This window comes from Hydra vulgaris, chromosome 08 (genome assembly GCF_038396675.1).
Source record: "Hydra vulgaris chromosome 08, alternate assembly HydraT2T_AEP".
NCBI classification, from domain to species: Eukaryota; Metazoa; Cnidaria; class Hydrozoa; order Anthoathecata; family Hydridae; genus Hydra; species Hydra vulgaris.
Genome location: NC_088927.1, coordinates 62315001 through 62338037, shown reverse-complemented (window position 1 = coordinate 62338037; position 23037 = coordinate 62315001). Strand labels below are relative to the sequence as shown.

At 26.1% G+C, this 23037-nt stretch overlaps 1 protein-coding gene across 3 annotated transcripts in view; it reads right to left on the bottom strand.

Annotated features, from left to right (window-relative positions):
• LOC105845159 (fibrocystin-L) overlaps positions 1-23037 on the bottom strand; it is a 133944-nt gene that overhangs the window by 77532 nt on the left and 33375 nt on the right. For all 3 annotated transcript variants that reach the window (XM_065804117.1, XM_065804118.1, XM_065804119.1), the window contains 9 exons: positions 17675-17881; positions 16377-16672; positions 13619-13873; positions 13205-13364; positions 9678-9883; positions 8962-9238; positions 8513-8770; positions 7991-8268; positions 4844-5078 (listed from right to left, as the gene is read on the bottom strand). In XM_065804117.1, the coding sequence (XP_065660189.1) occupies positions 4844-5078; positions 7991-8268; positions 8513-8770; positions 8962-9238; positions 9678-9883; positions 13205-13364; positions 13619-13873; positions 16377-16672; positions 17675-17881 (2172 nt within the window). The remainder of the gene's footprint in view (positions 1-4843; positions 5079-7990; positions 8269-8512; positions 8771-8961; positions 9239-9677; positions 9884-13204; positions 13365-13618; positions 13874-16376; positions 16673-17674; positions 17882-23037) is intronic.

Here is a 23037-nt window from a genome sequence, read left to right as displayed (position 1 = left end):
TTTAAAATAAAATATACCAAAGAACACCTTATATACTTGGTTGAGAAACATGGTAAAGATTTTTAATGCTATGGAGAAAGAAAAAAACATAAAACATCAGCCTTTTAGAAAAGAGTCATTTGCAAATATGGAAGCCATTTTCAATACGGAAGCCATTTCCAAATGGCTTCTAATTGTCCGTAACAGAGATGTCCCTGCTTTAATTCTTAAAAATAAAGTCATGAAACTTGCTGAAATAATGAACGTTACAAATTTTCAGGCTTCAGATTGTTGGTTAAACTGTTGGAAGAAATGATACAACATATCTTTTAAAATGGTTTCTAGTGAAGCTAATGCATGTACAAATGAAATGGTAGCAGTATAGAAGGAAACCACATTACCGATCATTTTATCAAAATATAAGCTGAACCAGATTTATAATGCTTAGGAATTCGGCTTGTTTTATCGGTTTCAACCAATAAATCCTTACATTTTAAAAATGTGTTGGTGGGAAACACAGCAAACTAGATCTTACAGAATTGGCATCTGCTAATGCATTAAGGAAAAAACTGCCAGTTTGTTATTTAAACTTGATCCATTGTCTCAAGTTATTAAACTTTTTCCTTCCAAAGAAGACAACAAAGGCAAAAAAATCATGTTTTTCTTCTTACAATTTTCTTAAATTCCTTAAATGTTCAAAGTTTTCAAAACCCTTTTCCTCCTTTGTTATTAAACTTTTGTTTACACTACTTATCTTATTAGCTTAAAGAAATTTTTTGCCTCCTTCAATGGCAATCAATTTCATAGCAACAGTGTGAGCAAAATCATAAACATCTTGAAAAGAATATCACTTTCTTTTTTTACTTTCAGATCTTTCAGGCTGATTGTTTTGTCTTACTTTGTTGTTTTTTTAGTTTCTATTTATCTTTTTCAGTTTTTTTTCCCATAATCTTGAAAAAAATGGTTGGCGAGCTTTTGCCCAAGTTTTCATGACATCTTCTGACTATCTGCTTTTCATTCTACTAATAGAAAATTATTATGACTTCTTGTGTTGAAGGAAGCTTTTTTCTGGCTAAGAAAAAAAAAAAAGATGACATTTGACCAACATGCCAAAAAAAAAAAAATAGACACAGAAAAAGGTGACATTTGACAAACATGCCAAATCTCTGTATCTTTCTTAGCTCTAACTTTGAATTGCAAGAGTCATGTTCAATAATAAATGATTCTTTATTCACTAAAGCATAAACATTAGGTGACAGCTAATTACTTTAGAAACATTAGTCTTAATGAATTTACTCAAAATTAGATTTAGGCCAGTTAAAACCATTTAAAATCAGTTTAATAATGACAAGCTAGACAAGTCTAATTCAGTTTTAACTTGTGTAACACGTTACTGTATTAACACACATTAAAACAAAGTCAATCATTCTAAGGCTTAAGGCCTAATATTATGGTAGCAACTTTTAAATATTTAAATTTGGTTTTTTTCTTAATTGTGATTTTATTATTGTCATATAAAACCATGCTACCATGCTATAAATATATACTATATGTATATATAAATATATATATACTTTTTTTTTTTTTTCGTTTTTTTTTAAGAATTAAAGCAGAGACAGTGACATCTCTGCTACAAACAATTAGCCATTTGAAAATTTCCAAATGGCTCAAAAATCAAGAAAAAGTCAGGATGACAATGATGATGATCTTGGTGCTGTAGATGGAAAACCATCAACTTCCAAGAATCCAAAATGAGGTAATAACTTAGAACTAAATGAAAAATTTGATGTGAGTCTAGACATGTCAAAATTAGGAGAAAAAAATGCAGCAGTTATTTTAACACCCACCTTTACAAAATCTAAGTGATAACCTACTGACTACAACATTATAAAATGAAGTCACCTGCTGACTACAACAGACTTCTTTGACAGTTCATTGGGACCGAAAAATGCTGACGGACAGAAGATACTGTTGGAAGAAACTCAAGATCGTTTGCTAATCCTTGTGTTTAGCGCTGGAGTATTACATAGTGTATCTTCAAACTGGAATAGGATTAGCAGAGCCAACTGCATACAAAACCTACTTGGGATGGGGAATCTGTAACCAAGTTAAATGTTTGAGTTTTGACACAACATGAATCAACACTGGACTTCAAAAGGGTGCATAAATCATCCTTGAACAAAAAGTAGAAAAAGATAAAATATGGCTGCCCTGCAGGCATCACATTCTTGAAGGTAGTATCGGAAGCTTTAGTGACTCATTCACTTAGCTCATCAATTGGCCCTGACATTTTGTTATTCAATTAATTTTAAAAAGATTGGAGAAAAATTAAAGGAGAAGTTTTTACAGCTGTTTACTCTAAGAAACAAGCAGCACTTGCAGTTGCCAACATCAAATATGTCATCATTAGATTTTTTGAGAACCAGCTTAAACATTTTTAATCTTGCAATGAATATGAGTTGCTGGGTGAACATTCATGTATCTCAAATCAGTACCGCCATAGCAGATTTTGTCCAAGACTCAAGCTGGCATGCACATAGCTCAATCAATAGCCATTGCCATGTATTCAATTAAAATATGGTTATTCCAAAAGCAATTCAAATAGACAAACAAATTTGTTTTGACATTTCCTTCTACACAGTACAATTGTATGTCAAAGTTTGGTGAACTGTTCTGAATGGACAAGTATAATAAACTGCATACACAAGATGTGTACAGACCCAGTTCCTTTTGTTAATTGTCTAAAATTACTAAATAAAATTTCTGGATAGAAAAAAGTCTATATTGGTAAACTAAGCAACAGAACTTAATTACTGATTTTTTTATTTACAGTGAATGATTTGTAAATATTGCTTACAAGCTTTTTGAAAACTGAAAGTGCTTTTGTCAGTCTGTCTGAGTTCATAGTTGTAAACCAGTCAAAAATAGCAACCATGGTGCAGTGGTTAGAGTTCTGTCTTCAGAACTGGAGGTCCTTGGTTCAAAGCTCTGGCCATATATGCATCATTGTTAATATTATTTGATAAAGGAGGAGTAAAATTTCTAGTTAAATGCTATTTGGTAAAAAAGAATTTGAAATATAATAACACTTTATGTGTAACAATTAAAATTAAAAAAATCTTTGGTGGCAACAAGGATTGAAACTATATTTCATATATATATGTATATATATATCCTATATCTCGTAGTCGAAAGAGTCTCTTTTAACAACAAATACGCGACCTCATCAAATAACCTACATTTTTATGTCGTTTAAAAGTCAAAGCAATTAAAATAATGTGGAAGTAAATTAAGTTTTTTTATTTTTTAAAAAACCTGCCTTACTTGCAAGGGAGTATTGCTACATTGACTATCTTATAGCCTGACTTGCAATGGATTTCTGCTACATTGACTATCTTTTAACCTGACTCACAAGGAAGTGCTGCTACATTGACATTTGGCAGGCAATCTATCATTTAATAAAAATAAAAAAATTGTTCAAGTTTTTAAACGTTTTTTGGTCTGTTTTATTAGTGCTCTTTTTAAAACTACATGTATAAATGTGTGTATATATATATATATATATATATATATATATATATATATATATATATATATATATATATATATATATATATATATACATGTATATATATATACATATATATATATACATACATATATATATATATATACACATATATATATATATATATATATATATATATATATATATATATATATATATATATATATATATATATATATATATATATATATATATATATATATATATATATATATATATATATATATATATATATATATATATATATATATATATATATTAGGGTGTTTCATATTTTATCAATTTTTGAAATTAAATTCGTGAATTGATTTATAAATTGACCATTTATATGAAAATAAGTTTGAGCAAAAAATATATACATATATATAATTTTTGGGTCCCTGCCCCGTTCAATTTTGGGAAAAAATGTTGGGTGTTTTAAACGCGGGGATCTTAAAATTTATCCTATAAAATTTTTATTCTTTTAAATAATATGTTGGAATGAATATTAATTACATAAAAGGAGCATGTTGAAAAATTAAGATACACTTCCGAGTTATAAAATACGCCACCAAGTTATAAAATAGGTCTTAGTAAAGAAAAAATTTCATCTTCATTTGGGTTAAAAAAATTTAATTTTATATACAAATATTATAAGGTAATATAATATAAATTACAATTTTTTTTAAAAATAATTGTGACATATTAGGCAATAGCAAAAAAATATAGAACAAAAAAGTTATTAAATTGTTTAACAAAAGGTTAACAACTGATAAATTGGTAACTTTTATGTAAATAGTGATATTTTATAATGGTTTAACTGTTTGTTCATATCCAATTTTTTCCGTACAATCAACAAACTTTCTTTATTTCCTATCACATTACTTTTATCTGCTTAAAAACTCTTTTAAAATTTTTTTTCTTTTAAAACTTCTTCTAAAAATTTTCCGCATCTCAAGCATTTTCTTCATTAGAGAACATCCATTTACCTAGTTTTCATTTACCTAGTTTTTATCAGTTGTTCAATTGATTTTATCCATGATTCGATTGACTTCATTTTTCATTGATGCTTTTAAGTTTTTTTTGCTTTTTATTATTACATTGGTATTTTTGCCTCATTATTTTTTTGATAACAAAAATTTGTTCATAACTGTGATAAGTTAAAAATTTTGATTTTTAATGAAACAAACTTATAGAAAGTTTATCTTTTATTGAAACAGATTGGAAAATTTATCAATTATTGAAACAACTTTATGGAAAATTTATCTTTTGTTGTAGCTAGTGTGTTCTCATCTATGTCAGAAAAAAATTTCTTACCAACAGTACACATAATACTTTTATCAGACTGCTTCGTAACACTGCATTCAATACCACCAATGAAAACATTTGAATTATTATGACAACCTTCACAAGTTATAGTAACAATACTTTTATATCCTCCAATGGATGGTGTGATCATTAAACATTGAGGTGTCAATAATGTGGAATAAGTATATGCACACATTCCACGTGTTTTGCATTTTGAAACGATGCCATTAACCGAAACAACAACCTTAAAAAGAAAATTTTTTTTGTTTATTTCTAAAACTCAATTTTAAAAAAATTTAAAATCTAAACAAGCTTAAAATACTAGTTATGTGAAATACTAGGTATGTGAGTTACTAGTTATGTGAAACCCAAAAAAAGACTTAAAATGGTATAAATATAACACTGGGCAACAAAAACTTTTTTTAGATTCCATTAACAGCATTAGGTTTTTCTAGATCAGATTTTTGAGCTGATTAAGAAAATGCAATCCATTTTGATCCTATACGCCCAGATTCTTCTGAAGTTTTAAGTTTTATTTTTTTATCTTAAATCAGTTTTAAGCTATAGCTTTCGCACACTTTCAATTTCAAACATTCCTTTTTTAAATTGCGTAAATGTAAATTTATATTTATATTTAACTTACAGTAAAAAATAAGGCAGAATTTAGATCCTACCTGTATTTTATTGCAGGATGTCTTCAAACGATCTTGTAGAAATAGCTCAAATAGTTCAAACAGTTTCTGTTACACTTGTGGTCATTATGTCACTATTATGAATTATGAGCTATTGTAATGGAAGGATATTTGTTTTTAATTTTTTAATTTTAAAAATTAAAAAAGTTGTACAAAAATCTTCTAAAATTAGGTTTAAAAGTTTGTTAATGTTAAATGTTAATGCAATAATTGTTAATGCTTAAGTTATGGATTTAGTTTCTTCAAAATTTCCACCTGCTCTATAAACATTATGACAGAAGAGAAAAATGAATTCAAAATTTCTTACTGCTTTTGACTTCTATTTTGGATTCAAGGTGGGAAATCACGGCAAAAAATGAGTGCCTCAGTTTAGTTGCATCAACTGCTACATGTGTTTGACTAAATGGCTGGATGGAAAAGGACCAACTGGCATGCCATTTGCCATTCCCACGGTATGGAAGGAGCCACAAGATCATACCACTGACAGCCATTTTTGTTCAACAAAAATTGAGGGACATTCTCTAAAGACAAAAGACAAAATAATGTATCCAATTTGTGATTCAGTAAAGTTGCCAGTACCTCACAGTGACCGTCTGCTTATTTCAACTCCACCAAGTGTATTCAACCTCTTGCCCCAGATACATCAGACAAATCAAACAAAAAAATGACAATGATAACTTTATGCCTGAAACAGAACCAGCTCCACATTTTATAAACCAACAGGAGCTAAGCGATCTCGAAAGCTGAGGTTCTGGGTTCTCGACTACAAGAGTGGTACTTGTAAACACCTGACACCAGAGTGATCATTTACCAAAACAGACATGAAAGATACTCAAAATATTTCATCAAACAAAATAGTATCACCTTTTGTAGGAATGTTGAAGGGTTGTTAACTAAACTTGGATGTGCCTACTCCTCTAATCAATGGTGTCTCTTTATCGACTCCTCAAAATTCTCTTTAAAGGCAGTATTAATTCATGTTGAAAACAAATATCCTTCCATTCCAATAGCTCATACAGTGGAACTGCAGGAAACTTATGAAACAATCAAAACTGTACTTAACTGTGTTAGTTATGGCAACCACAAGTGGATTATTTGTAGTGACCTTAAAGTAGTTGCCTTGTTGCTTGGATTGCAATTGGGTTTCACTAAGTATATGTATTATATCCTCTGTATATGTATATATCCTCTGCCTCTGGGATAGCCGAGACACTAAAAGTCATTATGTGAAGAAGATATGGCCCAAACGTACAGAACTTAGCCCTTATAACGTTAAACACATTCCACTTGTTGAACCACTGAAAATTGTGCTTCCTCCTTTGCATATATAATTGGGTTTGGTGAAATGTTTTGTAAAAGCAATGAATAAAAATGTTGCTGGCTTAAAGTACATCCAAATAAAGTTCTCTCGAATCATTTCTGAGGCAAAGATTGAAGATGTGTTTGAAAGGCCTCAAATAAGAGAGCTCCTAAAAGATAGGAAATTTGAGGAAACTCTTAGACCAGCTGAACTCAATGCTTGGCAGACATTTAAAGCCATGGTTCATAACTTCCTGAGAAAAAAACAGGGCAGATGATTTCAAGAATCTGGTAGAAAGTCTTGTGAAGCATTATAAAAAACTGGGTTGTTGAATGTTGTAAAAGCTACATTTCTTGGATTCTCATCTTCTCTTTTTCCCAGAATTTAGATGCAGTTTCAGACAAACATGATGAAAGGTTTCGTCAAGAGATTCGGACCATGGAGAAGAGGTACCAAGGCAAATGGAATGAAGCTATGATGGCCAATTATTGTTGGTTTTTAAAAAGAGACACTTAAGAGACACTTAAGAGACGATGAGGTTGGACGACAGTCCAACCTCATCCATTATTTCTAAAAACTTGTAACCATATCTTATTTATGTCATGTTTTATATTTCTTTATATGAAAAGCAGCATTTACACTAAAAGTGTTTTTTAAATATTCCTAGAAATTAGGACGTATAGGATAAAAACTAATGGGATTTTTGGATTTAGCATGCTCGAATTAACTAGAGAGACATAATTATATCAGCTGAAAAAAAACTTTGTTGACCAGTGTAATCTGTGGCTGGAGCTTCAAAAGTGTTGAAATCCATTGTATTTTTTTCAATATAATCCATAATGTAGGAAAAAAATACATTGAAAAAAATGCTGTGAACTTTAATTTTAACACCCTATTTTATTTATTTTTTATCTAGCAACCAATTTCCATATGGAGATAGTTTCAAAATTAATATTTCCTGTACACCAAATGTTGTGATTTTCTTTAAGTTCATAAGTCTTTAAGTCCATAAATCTCTCAATATTTTTGAAGTTTCTAGACCAGGAAGTTTGACCAGGAATAAACAGAAGTTTTGTTATTTTAGAAGCTAAAGTTTTTTTTAAAAACTTTTTAATAATAATTTGATTTTTAACACTTTCTGATAAGTAAAAAGATTTAACTTACTTGTGGATTAGGCTCAGCAAGTTGAAGGAATTCTCCTGGTAGTGGCCCAAACAGAATACCTCCATTTTGAATAACAATGGTATTGTTTAAAACATCCTGACCTCTAACATTATCAATTATAAGCTGCAATAGTTCTTTATCACCCCCTCCAGAAAACCACTCAACTCTCCATTGGTAATAAGAACAATTATTATAACTACTAACTATAAAAACTGCATTAGGTATACTGTCTTCAAGTGTGTTTTTTAAAGTAATTGCATCTACATCGAGAGGAATATCTGAAAAACCATATAACAATTAAATACAAATAAAAATTGAAAAAAAATTCCATATAATTAATAAATATAATAAGTGTAATAATTATGATTTATACAATTTCTACAATATTACATTTGTTAACTAAAAAATTAGCGATTAAAATAAAACTTAATAAAACTAAAACAAAATTAAAAGTTAAAACAAAAAAAGAAAAAGAAATAATAAACAAAATTAATAAACATTAATAAATCAATAACAGGTTACCATCAGTTAAAACAGTTGTTCCATTATTTAGCATGTGGGAAATCTTGAATGTTCCAGAAAGTGGTGGAGTAGAGGTTTGATATTTAAATACTGAAACTGGTTTTCCATCACTAACTGCTTCAAAAGTATATGGATTGTTACCACATAAATTAATATACATAGAAATATTCCATTTCTTTTCATTTGTGCCTGGAGTAGTTTTACTATCAACCTTTATCATATCAACCCACGTGCCTGGTGCACTACTAAGAATGTTAACTAAAAAATTTATAAAATTACTTATTATAATTTACCTAAGTTGGATCTATAAAAAAACCATAAAAAACACAAAAAAACGTTCAGTTTATTAAATCAAATAAAGTTTACTACACCAACTTTTTTAATATTAGACTTACTTTACCAACTTTTTTAATATTAGAATAACCAACTTTACAAAAAACTTTACTTACTATCTCTTCTGATGTTTGATATCCATATTTCATCAACATAAATTTGGGTTGAAGAACTCTTAGAGGGATCACGAACAAGTTGTAAAGATATGATATTTATAGGAGATTTATATATACTTTCAGTTGTTATAGTATCTATCAAATTCATACAAACCATTCCATTATCGTCTCTAAAAGGGTAGTTTTTTGTCACACTGCCTGTTGAGCCATCAACTTTTTTATAGGAAAACTGGATATTAATTGTGTTTGCAAATGCACCACGGATAAAAAAACATAGCTGTTAAAATAAAAAGTAGCTTACATATTTCACCAATGTGTAATTTTAATTTTTGTTTTTTATTATTTTGCACATATTCAATTTTTTAAACTAATTTCTAAATAAAAAATTACAAAAAATGAAAAAATAATAAAAAACTTTTTAATTAAAAACATTAATAAATTATTATAGAAACAAAGATTACATATTACATATTATTAACAACTCATTATTAAAAACCTCTTTTGAAATAACCTTAATTGAGAATTTGAATATAGTTTCAACAGATATGTATTGTATATGGATATGTACTAATACTTGATATTTCAAATTCAAATGGACATGTCAATTTTAACTAGGGAAAAAATTTACTATTTATATTTTTTTAATTAAAAAGCTTCATGTTAACAATAATCTTTTTTAAACTTTTTTTTTCTTTTTAAATTTTATTTATACTTACATATTTATATACAGAAATATCAAAGGAAGACTTTTTTGTAGTGTCATTAGCAACTGTTTGATCAGCATAAAATATTATCAGGTCACTTGAAAGTTGAAGCATGCGACGACCACAAAAAGGACGTTGATTCTCTATTCTAACACCATATTCTTTGCCTCCAGCTCTCAAATCAAATTCAAAACCCTCAGAGTAAAACACGTTTGCTCCTAAAAAACCATTACAAGAATAACTTTTCAATAAATATAACAAAATACTTAAAGCATGCAAAGATAATCACAAAAACGATTTTGTTCTTAGATGTCAATCTTGTTGTTAGTACTATAAATATGAATATGTATTTATTTAATATTACAAACCAATTATTTATCAATATTATTACTAATATATATTTATATTTGTTATTTATTTTATTGTTTATTTATAATTAATGTATAATATTTAACTACAAAAATTTACAAAGTTAAAGCATTATTTTTAAAATGTTGTAAAAAAACGACTGTAAAAAAAAAATTTTTTAAAAGGTCAAGTGATTTTAGTTCATTATTATAATATACACTATTGATTATTTGTTATTTAATTCAGTGTTTTAATGCTAACTATTTTAATATTAAATATTAGTTAAACTAGTACTTTTGTATCAACTAAAATTTTGCACCCTGCATGCATCCTTTCTCTGCCTAAATTTCTACAGTTTATCTAAAACTAATATAGTAGGGACTGTTGCAACCGCTTATCTCAGCATGCAACAGCCCAACCTATCACTTATCAAAGTTTATCAAACATTTTATATAATCAACAGTTATATAAAATGTTTGATACAAACATAGTATCTCTGTCAGAGATACTCTGCTATTGGTTATGAGTGTATGATGTACAATATATGATTATAGGTCCTTTGCTCATATATTGCACATCACACTACTTGTTTCTTGTTCATTATGGCTCTTGTTTTGATGCTATAGAGTTGAGAGAAGGTTGTGACCACAACTAAAGTAGTCTCCTTGACTGTAGTGGCCTTCTTGGCCTTGGGGAGGTAAATTAACATAAAAAACAATAATAAAAATTATAATTATAATAAAAATAATAAAGATTGCACTCATTTCCTTCAGATGCTTCAACACAAAATCACATTAATTCCCAATATGAATAACTATTATGGATTTACATTGGTGATATATGTTTCATGTTTTATGGGTCTATAGAAAAATCACATGGACTCCATATTTCTATATTCTAATTTGAAATTATTAGTGAAACTACTTGCAAGCCTATAGCAACTATGGTACAATATTAAACAATGTAACTCTTAAAGGAAAATTAAAAAAAAATAGCAGATAAAACTTTTTAAATATTATCCATACCATCTTTATATGCAAGTATATATGCTTCTTTACTGTATTCAACTCCTCAAGATTAAGGGTGCCACTGCAGTTGAGGAAGCTATTTCTTTGTTGTTTTTTAATACTTTTTGTTAGTTTAATTTTTTTTTAAATAGTTTACAATGAACAAGGAAGCCTAGGAACAAGTTGCTTATAAAAATTTTAAATAATTTTATTAAAATAAAACTATTTAAGCTATTTAAATTATTTTATTTTGAATAATTTTATTATTAGTAATAAAATTATTAAAAAACTTCAACTTCACTTTTCACAATTTCAAAGTTTTTTTCTTCTCAGCAAATTATTGCTAGAAAGAAAAAATAACTTTTTTTCATCTAAAAAAAAAGAAAAAACCAAAAATTAAATATAATTTAATCTTTACAGATTTAATTTTTATTGATGTCATCATGATGTTAAGCAGTTCAAAATCAATAAACCATTTTTTTACTAGAAATAATTCATGTTTGTTTACATACTTTATTTACATATATGTTTTACTAATTTAATTTACATTCATATGTAATATATATATGTATATATATATATATATATGTATATATATGTAATTTATATATATATATATATATATATATATATATACATATATATATATATATATATATATATATATATATATATATATATATATATATATATATATATATATATATATATATATATATATATATATATATATATCAATATATAAACACACACACACACACACATATATATATATATATACATATATATGTATGGGCTATTCCGCAAGAAAAAGAAAAAAAAAAAAAGCATACTAAACTCCATAACTCTTCTTTTTAACTATTTAAAAATACTTTTAAGTAAAAAAGTTACTAAAAAAAATCATTTTATCATAGCATGGTTTTAAAGTTGTAAGGGTTGTATAAACATAATTTGATACTTCTTTACAGTCATGTTGCGTAGCGTTAAAAATTGTATCATATATCCATAATTGAAAACTTTGATAATGTTATAGTGCATTTTTTTAACATAATATACATGGCTGATAATAATGATTTATACTTTTTTTCTTACATCATCAATTGTGTTGTTTTATTTGTTGTTTTTAAGCATTGGATTTTTCGTTACGACTGTCACAATTACAACCATCACGACCAAAAAAAACATGAAAATGGTTGTAAAACTTCAAGTAAAATCTTTGAAACTCAGCATATAATAACATCAATATGTGCTAAATACAGACACCAAATGATTTTTTTTTACCATGCCGTTTACTGCATTAAGTCTGACAAAGTTGTTTAGTTCAGAAGTGGTAAAAAGTAAGCATTATGAGACCGCTGCGCTACACAAAGTTAATTTCTGAAAAAAGTTCAAGTCTTTATTGCTGTATCTTTTACATACTAAATTATATAATAGTAGTTCAAATTTCTATAAAAGTTTCAAGTCATTTCCATTTTTGGTTTATTTTTAATAGCTTAAAAAGTGTCAAATAATATGACTGCCTTTTTCGTGGAATTGCCCATATATATATACATATATATATATATATATATATATATATATATATATATATATATATATATATATATATATATATATATATATATATATATATATATATATATATGTATATATATATATAAATAAATATATATACATAAATTTATAAATATATATAAATATATATATAAATAAACATATACATATATATATACATATATTTATATATATATATAATTATATATATATATATATATATATATATATATATATATATATATATATATATATATATATATATATATATATATATATATATATATATAAATATAAATATAAATATATGTAAATATATATATATATATATAATAATTATATATATATATATATATATATATATATATATATATATATATATATATATATATATAATTATATATATATATAAATATATGTATATATATATGTATATGTTTATTTATATATATATTTATATATATTTATAAATTTATGTATATATATTTATTTATATATATATATACATATATATATATATATATATATATATATATATATATATATATATATATATATATATATATATATATATATATACATATATACAAAATGAAATAAGTAAAAATAATTAGTAATAATTACACATACCAGAGGTTGATACAAACGAGCAATTTTCTGAAAAGATGTCTGTTTTTAATGTGTTTTCAATATCTGTGACAGAACTATTAACTGAAAACAAACGCGTGCTGTGACTTCCATATGTTAATGAAATTTGACTGGTTATATTCAAGTTGCTAACATCAATAACCTAAAATTCAACAAAACTGTTAATAAAATAAAACTAAAAAGTCATTTAACTAAAAAAACATAAAGTTTTTACAAAAACTACATATGATAAACAATATCTTTCTACAATATTTATACAAATTTATAAAAAGCAAATCTTTTTTATTTATATTTTATTAATACAATAACAAAACAAACTAATCTAGTAACAATAAACATACACAAGTAATTAATGTTCTACAAGTAAGCAAGTAATAACAAACTATACTTCTTTACCTGGATTTCAGGTTTGTAAACAGAATATATTGCTATATTTTGAACTTCATTAAATACTTTATCAAAATCAGCATTACTCAGGTTTGTTTTATAACCCAATAACCCAATCTCTAACTGATATTCTCCGCCACCATCTGCTAAGTAAGCTTTGAAAAAATATTCCCGATCTCGTCTCATATACATTTTTCTGGATTTTTGTTCTGCATACGCAAAGAAACTTGTCTGTGTCCAATAAGTGCTTCCACAAATTTTAACCTTAAAATTTAAAATAAAAAATAAGTAATTTGAATTGTTACAAAACTGCATTTAATTAACTTTTGTAATCTTTTAAAACATAATACTTTACAGAACATAAGTATTTGACAGAAACTAACTTTCATGGATATCCATGTAAAATACAATTATAGCATGGACAGTAACCAGTAGTTAGACAAAAGAATTTATAAAATAAAAAAATAATATTATAGCAAAAAAAAATATTGTAGCAAAAAAATACATACTAAGTGTCTCATTATTAAAATATTGACCACCATCAATATTTTTTTTTTTTGGTTAATTTGAAGCAAGGTTTTTGCATTTTTAATATTTTGACATCATCACCAGATAAATAAACGTTTGAAATAATTTCCAAGCAATTTAATAAAATAAATAACGTGAATGGATAAATTTTTTATTCTTTTCATAGATGGATGAACTTGTCTTTCTTAATCTCTTAGACTGTCAATTTTGGCACTCATTATCTTCATTCAACCGTATCTAACTATTCTAATTATTATCAGCAAAAAAAAACTCAATCCTTTGATCTCAATCGACTTGATGTGTATTTATTTTACTTTGTTATTTGTCATCAATCAATCAAAGATACTTAATGTGGAAACAGCTTTAATAACATTCAACAAACAATTATAGGGAAAAAATCAAAATTAAAATGTCTGTTAATATATTAAGTAGTTAATAAAGTTCCTGCAGTTTTTATTTATTATCTACTTCTATAGGAGGAAGATTATTATTTAGTGTATTTGATAAGCTTGGTTACTTTGAATTGTAAAACTTTTAGTAGATTGTGTTAAATACAATAATTTAGTCAAATTTAGAAATTAAGAAAATATTAAGTATTAATTAAGTAAAGAAAACATCTTTCCATACATTAACAGAATTCAATCCTTTCATTCAACTGCTGATTTGCTAACCCCAATGACAGAAAGACTGTGAATTAGGTAAACGAGGTTCAGCAATGACTGTTGCTCTTGTATATGTGCACGTAAAAAACACATAGGTGAAGCAATGAATGTTGGTATGTGATAGGTGAATGTGGTGAAGCAATAACTGTTGCTCTATTGTATTATGCATATGTAAAATACATATAGTACAATATTTATTAATATTTATTAATATCTATTAATATCTTTCAATAATAAGTGTGTTTTGTAAAAATAATAATAAGAATAATTAAGATAGATAAGATTTCCATCATGCTGATGAACTAATATAATGGTGCAACTATAATGGTACAAACTGCATCTATTTTTGTACAAACCTTAAGGTAAATTCGAAAATCAATGAAAATTAAAAAGAGAAAAATAGTAGTACAAGAAGTAGCAGTCAACAACAGAAATGAAACTAAAAACAAAATTTTTGTCAAGAAAAAGATCCTTAATGAAGACTCTACAGTGTTAACAATAAAAAAATGATGAAATATAGCTTACTTGTATAATTCATTTGCACATTTAGAACTTAATACCTGATTTTATACTTGGAACTCAGTGGCTGGTGAATTTTAAACCAAACAAAACTCATTTATTTACTTTTAATTATTGTTTCAATAATAATGATATTCATATCCTGACAGGATAGAAACACTTTTATTAAGTCTTTATGACCATTCATATGCACAATATATCATAATTCATTGTAAGTTAGAATCTGTTAATGTTGCCACTTTTTAGCATGGTAGCCATTTTCTTACAACTGATTTTATTCTCATGTCTATGCCTTTTTATTAAATGCTGTCATATTTCTGCTGTTTCTTCCAACAATGTCCTTCTCTTTTAGACAAGGTTTAAAAGAGAAGGGACATTATATATCACACTTCTCTTTTAGACCTTCTATGTTTCAAGGTTCAACTATATTTAAAATAAAAAATGCATTGTAACCATAGTTGAACCTGCTCCTCATCTGTTTCCTGGTAGTACCACACTCTATTTTTTTCTCCATGCAATAGCCTTCTTTTTCAGAGTTTTTCAGAGTTTTTGAAGTTAAAGGATCGTGACAATAATTAGTAAGGAATTCGCAAGGATTGTGGCAATAATTTGCAAAAACAATTGATCTGAAATTTTATATCTAAATAAATAATTACTTTGTTTTAAATATATAGTTCTTTTAATTTTAAGGTTGATTTAAAATCAAATTTTTTTTTTTTGAATTTTAAATTCCCTTTGATTTAAAAGTAAGTCATAAAAAAAATTTACATAATGAAAAAAAATTGTGGTTTTGGATAATAACAGTACAAATCTATAACTAACTTGATAAATTTACAATTTAAATTACTATTGTCAGTTGTTCTACAGCTACTACAACTACTACTACTACTATTATAATAGTATTAATAATAATAATAAAAATAATAGTAATAATAATAATAGTAATAAAAACTACTACTACTATAATAGTATAAATAATAATAATAATAATAAAAATAATAGTATCAATAATAATAAATTAAAAAAAAAGAGCATTAACTATTTTTTTATTAACTTACCATTTTTGTAGATGACATATTAGAAGGTGAGTCGCTGATCTCTAATATACTTCCATCATCAGCATTTATCATAATATGATAAAAGCCATCCTGTGGAGGTCGCAAAAATCCTGTAACTCTTGCACTAATAGCAGGATATCGCCATGGTAAGAACTGCTTTCTGCTATAAATCTGCAGTTCTGCATACGATGTGTTTCTAACAACAGGAACTGGAAACGAATCGTTAAACTTGTTTTTAACATCCATTATGTAATTATTTGCTTTTGGCCATATCTCTATGTCATGGCCACGACCACCTAAATATATATATATATATATACATGTTTTAAAATCAACACAAACATGACCATCAGGTTGTATAATACAAACTTTACAATATGACCACATCCATATTTAAAATAATAAAGGTAATATTTCAAGGAATAAAATAAATTGTTTTCAAAATTGTTAAAATAAAATAAAAAGTAAAAAAAATAACTATTTAAATAGGGCAGTTTGATAACAAAAACTTATTTATTGTTTATGGCTTGAGATGAAACTATAAGTAGAGTATGGGTTTTAATATATGCTCGATATTCAAATTTTTTCATTTTTCAATTTTTCTTTCAAGTGTGTGTGATAAAATTCAAATAATATTTTAATACACATTCAAAATATTTAAACAAGTATTTAAAATGTTTATAATTAAATACAGTTAAAGATGAAATATAAATATTTAGTTATTTCCTGTCTTATTGTAACTTTATAGATCAAGTTTTACAAACTTTTCTAACAACATAAGTATTGTGAAACAATAAAAAATTAAAAAATTAAAAAAAAAAAAATTAAAAAATTAAAATTCTCCATTTTTTTCTTCCATCTTTTACTAAAAAATCTGAGTATATATAATACAAATGTCCAGGTTTCAATACTAATGCAACATTGAATTGGCAAAAGGGAAGCGGAGCAATTAGACCTATTTATAAAGTACCAAAGTAAGAACTACTGCTTACTGCTGTTCTTCCTTTTAAATTAAATATAGAATAGCATAGACTAGCATTTAAAATTGGTTTAATCTATTAGCATTAATTAGCATTTTTTTAGCAATTTAAATTGGTTTAATCTATCAGCATTAATTAGCATCTATTAGCATTAATCACAGCTTGCATCTCGGTACTCAGTGTCATATCTCTGGTTTGCTGCTATTGGTGTGATTTTTACAATGATACTCAAAGCTGTCAAAAGAATCTTAAACTCTTTTATCTTTAATGAAATATATTAAAAAAAAAAGTTAAAATACCTGAAAAAACGTAAACTACCTGGAAATACATCACCAGTTTGGTAGGTTGCATTAAGTGGACCAGTTATGCAATTTATTTGCGTTTCAACTACCGAAATAACTGCACAATCAACACCGTGAACTTTAACTTTTACATTATCTTGATTGTTTCCAAAAAATCGTCCTGTGATTGTAATAATTGTTCCTCCTTCTACACTCCCCTTACTTGGTGATATACTTTCAATTTCTAAAATAAAAACCTTCCTCAACCAAGTTATGAAAATGAGTTTTAAAAATATATTGCTTTAATATATTGCTGAAAAAAATATTGTCAAAAAAAGTTAAAAATAAAATTATAACTTCCGTCTTTACAGTGAGATTGAAGCCATATTTTATTTGTTATCATTAAGTTTGTACAAAAATTTAAAATAATTTATTAATGGTTAATGTTCAAACTCGTGATTTTAACATTTATAAAGAACTTCAAGACAAGAAATTTTAAACACTTAAAGAAATAAATTAAATAATCAATCCAAAAATCAGCCCATTTGATTCATCATCAAAGATGAGAAAATCATCAAAATTAGAACTAATAAAAATGACTAGTTCAAGTATTTTTTTAAAAAAAGCAAAATAATCAATAATCACAACATCTGTAACACAACTACCTTAACGATGATTTATAAAAACAAACAAAGTAATAAACCAAGTCATTTAAAAGGTAGTAGAACGTGTGCTTATATTAGAAATGGAATTACTCTTAAATTAATTAAAACTGGCTTTTGTGAAATTATGGTAGAATTTATGGGAATTATGATACAAGAAACTAATTTTTGGAAAATTGTAAACATTTATAAGCTTTCAGATGGTAATAAGAAAGAGAAATTAAAATTATTTGAAAAAATTGTTTTTGAAAACAATAGTACCAACACAATATTTTGTGGCAATTTCAACATCGACTTTCTTAATTCAGTAACCTCTCTGGATTATGTCAATTCCTTGAAAAAGAACAACCTCATCAATATAATTAACGGCCCAACTAGATTAGTGCCTAATACATGCCTTGATCATATTTTTATTTGTAGGAGTCAATCTAATGTTACAGCTGACAATCATGATTACGGTGTAACTGATCATCAAATTGCTTTAATCACAATATACAACTACTTTGATAGGAAAATAATACAGTTGAAATTTAGGAAACTAAACAAAGAATCTTATAACACAATAAAATCACAATAGACAGTTACTTCACAAATAATAGTCTTGAACTAAGTTGCAAAAAAATTTTTTAAAAAATTCAGATTTATTTAGACATTGCAGCACTAGAAAAAAATTTTGTGAGTAATTTTTACTTAAAAACCAATGAATGACCAGAGAAATGCTCAATTTAATAAAGCTTATAATGAATTTAGACTCTAAGGTTAGTAGAGGAAGAGGTAATTTAAAGCATTTTTTAGTAATATATATATATATATATATATATATATATATATATATATATATATATATATATATATATATATGAAAAATTGAAAAAAATTCTTGTTTGATTGAATTGGAACAGGAAATAGCTGACTTATCTATAGATCAATTTACTGATGCTTCACTTGAGCTAAGACTAAACAACTTTAACCTCCTAAATTTTTCCAAATATCTTCCATTTCATGTTAATTGGGATTTAAAGTCAGTATCTAATGAATCATTTATACAAATTGTTAATAGTCTTGCTCCAAAAAGTAGCTGTGGTTTTGATCTAATAAGTGACAAGTTAACAAAAATGATTAATGGTTCTATTAGTACCAGATGTTTCCTACAAAAATTGAAATTAGCTATGATAAAATCTGTTTAAAAAAAGGAAATAAAACAGTCATGGATAATTACAGCCCAATAAGTATATTGTCAGCACTATCAAAAATATTTGAAAAAGTTGTTATATATCAAAACGAGAAAAATACTGTTGATAATGGAATTATTCCGATTAATTAATTCAGCTTCAAAAAGGGATGCCATGCAATGCATACTAATTTAAAAATTCTCAATATGATAATAGACTATAAATTCCAAAATATAATTGTTGCAGTCATTTTACTTGATGTAAAAAAGGCTTAATTGTGTCCATAGCATTATTTACAAATAGCTAAAAACCATGGGTGCCTGTGAAAAAACTTTAAAATAGATTTCTTCATATTTAACAAATAGAAGGCAGACATTTGTTATTGGAAGTTCACCATCAAAAGAAAGAGTAGTAAAGTTGGATGTTTGTCAAGGAACATGTATGGGTTCCTTTTTTTTCAAAATTTATATTTATGACCTACCAAGTGCAACAGAATCAGACAGTCTTTTTTGTTTACATGACAACAATGGTTGCAAAGGCTGACACTATTAAACGATCACAGAAAATATGTTGCAGGGTATCAGAAAAAATTAGTAATTGGTTTTTAGCAAACAAAAAATGATATTTGGTAGTGGAAAAAATATAGATGTAAAGTTACAAGGGCTTAAGGTTACTCAATCTGGAGAAAATTATAATGAAAAAAGCATTATGGTATTTTTTGTGACAACAAAATGAAACGGCATCACCATATAGTACAAACATCAAAAAAGATAAATATATCATAGAAAGGTAGATGCTTACTATGTAGGTAGGAGGATTTATATATCTACCTAAATGAAGGCATCTACCTACATAGAAAGTTTAATAAACTATTGCATTGTAAATCTAAAGTTTTTCATACAATACTTTGATTAACAACCATTTAATGTATGGTGTTGAAATTTGGGGAAACAAAAAAAAAGTTGCGTGTTGGCAAATCAAACCACTAACAAAATTACAATTGAAGCAAATTGATTGAAAGATATGGATTTGCTTTAGAGCACAAAAAATTTCAAGAACCAAACAAAAAAAAAACCTTTGTGCTCCTAATATGGCTTCGAAATGTCCTAATATCAGTTGTGCTGAATGTCGTTTGTAAAATTTTTTTTCATTTTTTTCAAAAAAATGAAAAAGCAAAACAAAAAGAACACCTAATCAAGAAAATAGAAGAAAAAAATAACCAATAAAAAAAAAAAAATCTTAAAATAAATAAATAAATAAAAAAGAAAGTAAAGTATAAAAGAAGAAATATAAAAATACATAGTTTTATTAAAATTAGTTTTATCACATACTTTAATTTGTTCATTGTTATTTATATTCATTTTAGCCATAATCGGTTATTAAATAATATTTTTTTATTTGAAACTTTATAACTTGCTGACTTTATTTACTAATAAAGTATTTATTATTAGATAATCTGTTCAAAACTTATTATCCTTATATATTTTTGCCATTATAATATATTTTGATAAATAAATTAATAATAGAATTGAATTATTTTACTTTTATTTATTATTATAATTACTAATTATTATTGTTATAATAACTTTATTATTAGTTAATTTTATAGATCTTAGCTATATGTAATTATATCTAATATTATCATATTTAATTAATTTATTGTTTCTAATATTACATAACTATTAATGATTTCCAGAAGCAATTCAGCTTTGTATGCCGTACATTTGTAAGTTTTATTACTTCTGTAATAATTAATATACATATATATATATATAATAAAAATAATAATAGTAATAATAATAATAATAATTACTTAATAACGTAGAGTAAAAGTGAGAATGAAATAGTTATGACAATGTTTTATCTTTTGCTCCTACTTATATATTGAATAAAACTTGAAAATATTTTTTGATCATGTTATGAAAAATCTTTTTCTGAATAAGATGATATAAAATTTTTATACAAATAAAAATATTTTTTCTATAAATGGTCAAATTTTCACATAATAATTATTATTTTTAAATAATGAGCATAAACTATCGAAAGTGAAAACTGCTGACATTGAACTTAAACTCTTGTATAAATTTTTACGCCAGTCAAAAAAAAATTTCAAAACTAAATATGCTATTTCCAATAAAAAATTATAAGTTAAATGGAGTTTTAAATCATAACTTTTGGTATTGAATGAAACATGCTATTTATTATTTTGGTAAATAGAACTTTTATTAACTAATTGTGTATAAACTGACCAATGAATCATTATTATTTCTTTGTTTAACTTCTAAACCAATTGTTATCAAATCTATCCTAATATCTGTATCCAGCGGTACACTAGGGAAAAATTGGTACAATCTTTTCATCAACCAGTGGAGTCATAAGATAAGCATCAGAGCCGTTGGCAATATTTGATCACTGAGAACCGCTTTTTGCATACAAGAAATAGAAGCAAAGTGTTTCAACACACTGCAAAGAGAATTAAACAAAGCAGGTATTAACGAAAACACTTCATGTCATATGTGGAACTTTAATGAAATTAACTTCTATGGTGATCAAAGAAAGCAACAAATAGTTTGCACATTTGGCGCTAAACGACCATTGAAATTGGTTGACATTAATAAAAAAATAAATTATACAGTTGGAAATTATATTAATGCTGCTAGTTATTGTTGTGTGCCATTTTCAAAAAGTCTGCCTTAAAATTAGTGTTTAAGAGGTCCAGATAATGCAGTATATGCAAAATCTCAGTTCAGATGAATGGAAGATAAGCAATTCATGCAGTGGCTCACTGGCATATAAGTTCCCATCATCAAAAAAAGTTCAGGTAAATTGTTTAGTTGATTTGTTAAAAATTAGTTCAATTAATTAGTTATTTAATTAAATAAATCAAACTTTGGCTATCTAATTATAGGTACTGGACACTTGAACACTGTTTAATGACACTTGAAACATGTTACCTATCAAGTTGTACTCGTTTGTATCATTTGTCACATACTATGCACCCACTAGATGTTGATGCTTATTGCCATGTCAAAAGATTTTGGCATATATTTTGTTAAGAGTTTTATGCAGAGACAAGGTTCAGCAGTTTGTCAAAAGTTTTAGTAAACTGCAAGCAAAACTTTTTAGCTCTGGTGAAGTTTTTAGATGGACGCAAATAGCCATTTGATTTAAAACACAGGTTTGTTTTTGTTCAACATTTGACAAAAATCAATCACTTTAAATTATAAATTGCTAATATGTTTGTCATCTTAACCACTAGAAACTATGCCTATTGTCATCTTAACCACTAGAAACTATGCCAGTGCCAGCACCACTAGCTACACCATCTCAGCCACTGCCTACTAAATCTATACCACCAATATCTAGCATCGCCATAAATTGTATAGCACCAGCTTTAAAGTCAACTCCACTTGCCTGCAACAAACCTTTAATATAACTCCAGTTATTCAAAAAGAAATTTAAAAAGAAGTTGAAAAACAACTGTCATTGGCCCAATTGCTTGCTGCAACTTTATAGCAAATGTTTTGACACATAAAAAATGAAAAAATGTAGACATGTCAAGATGT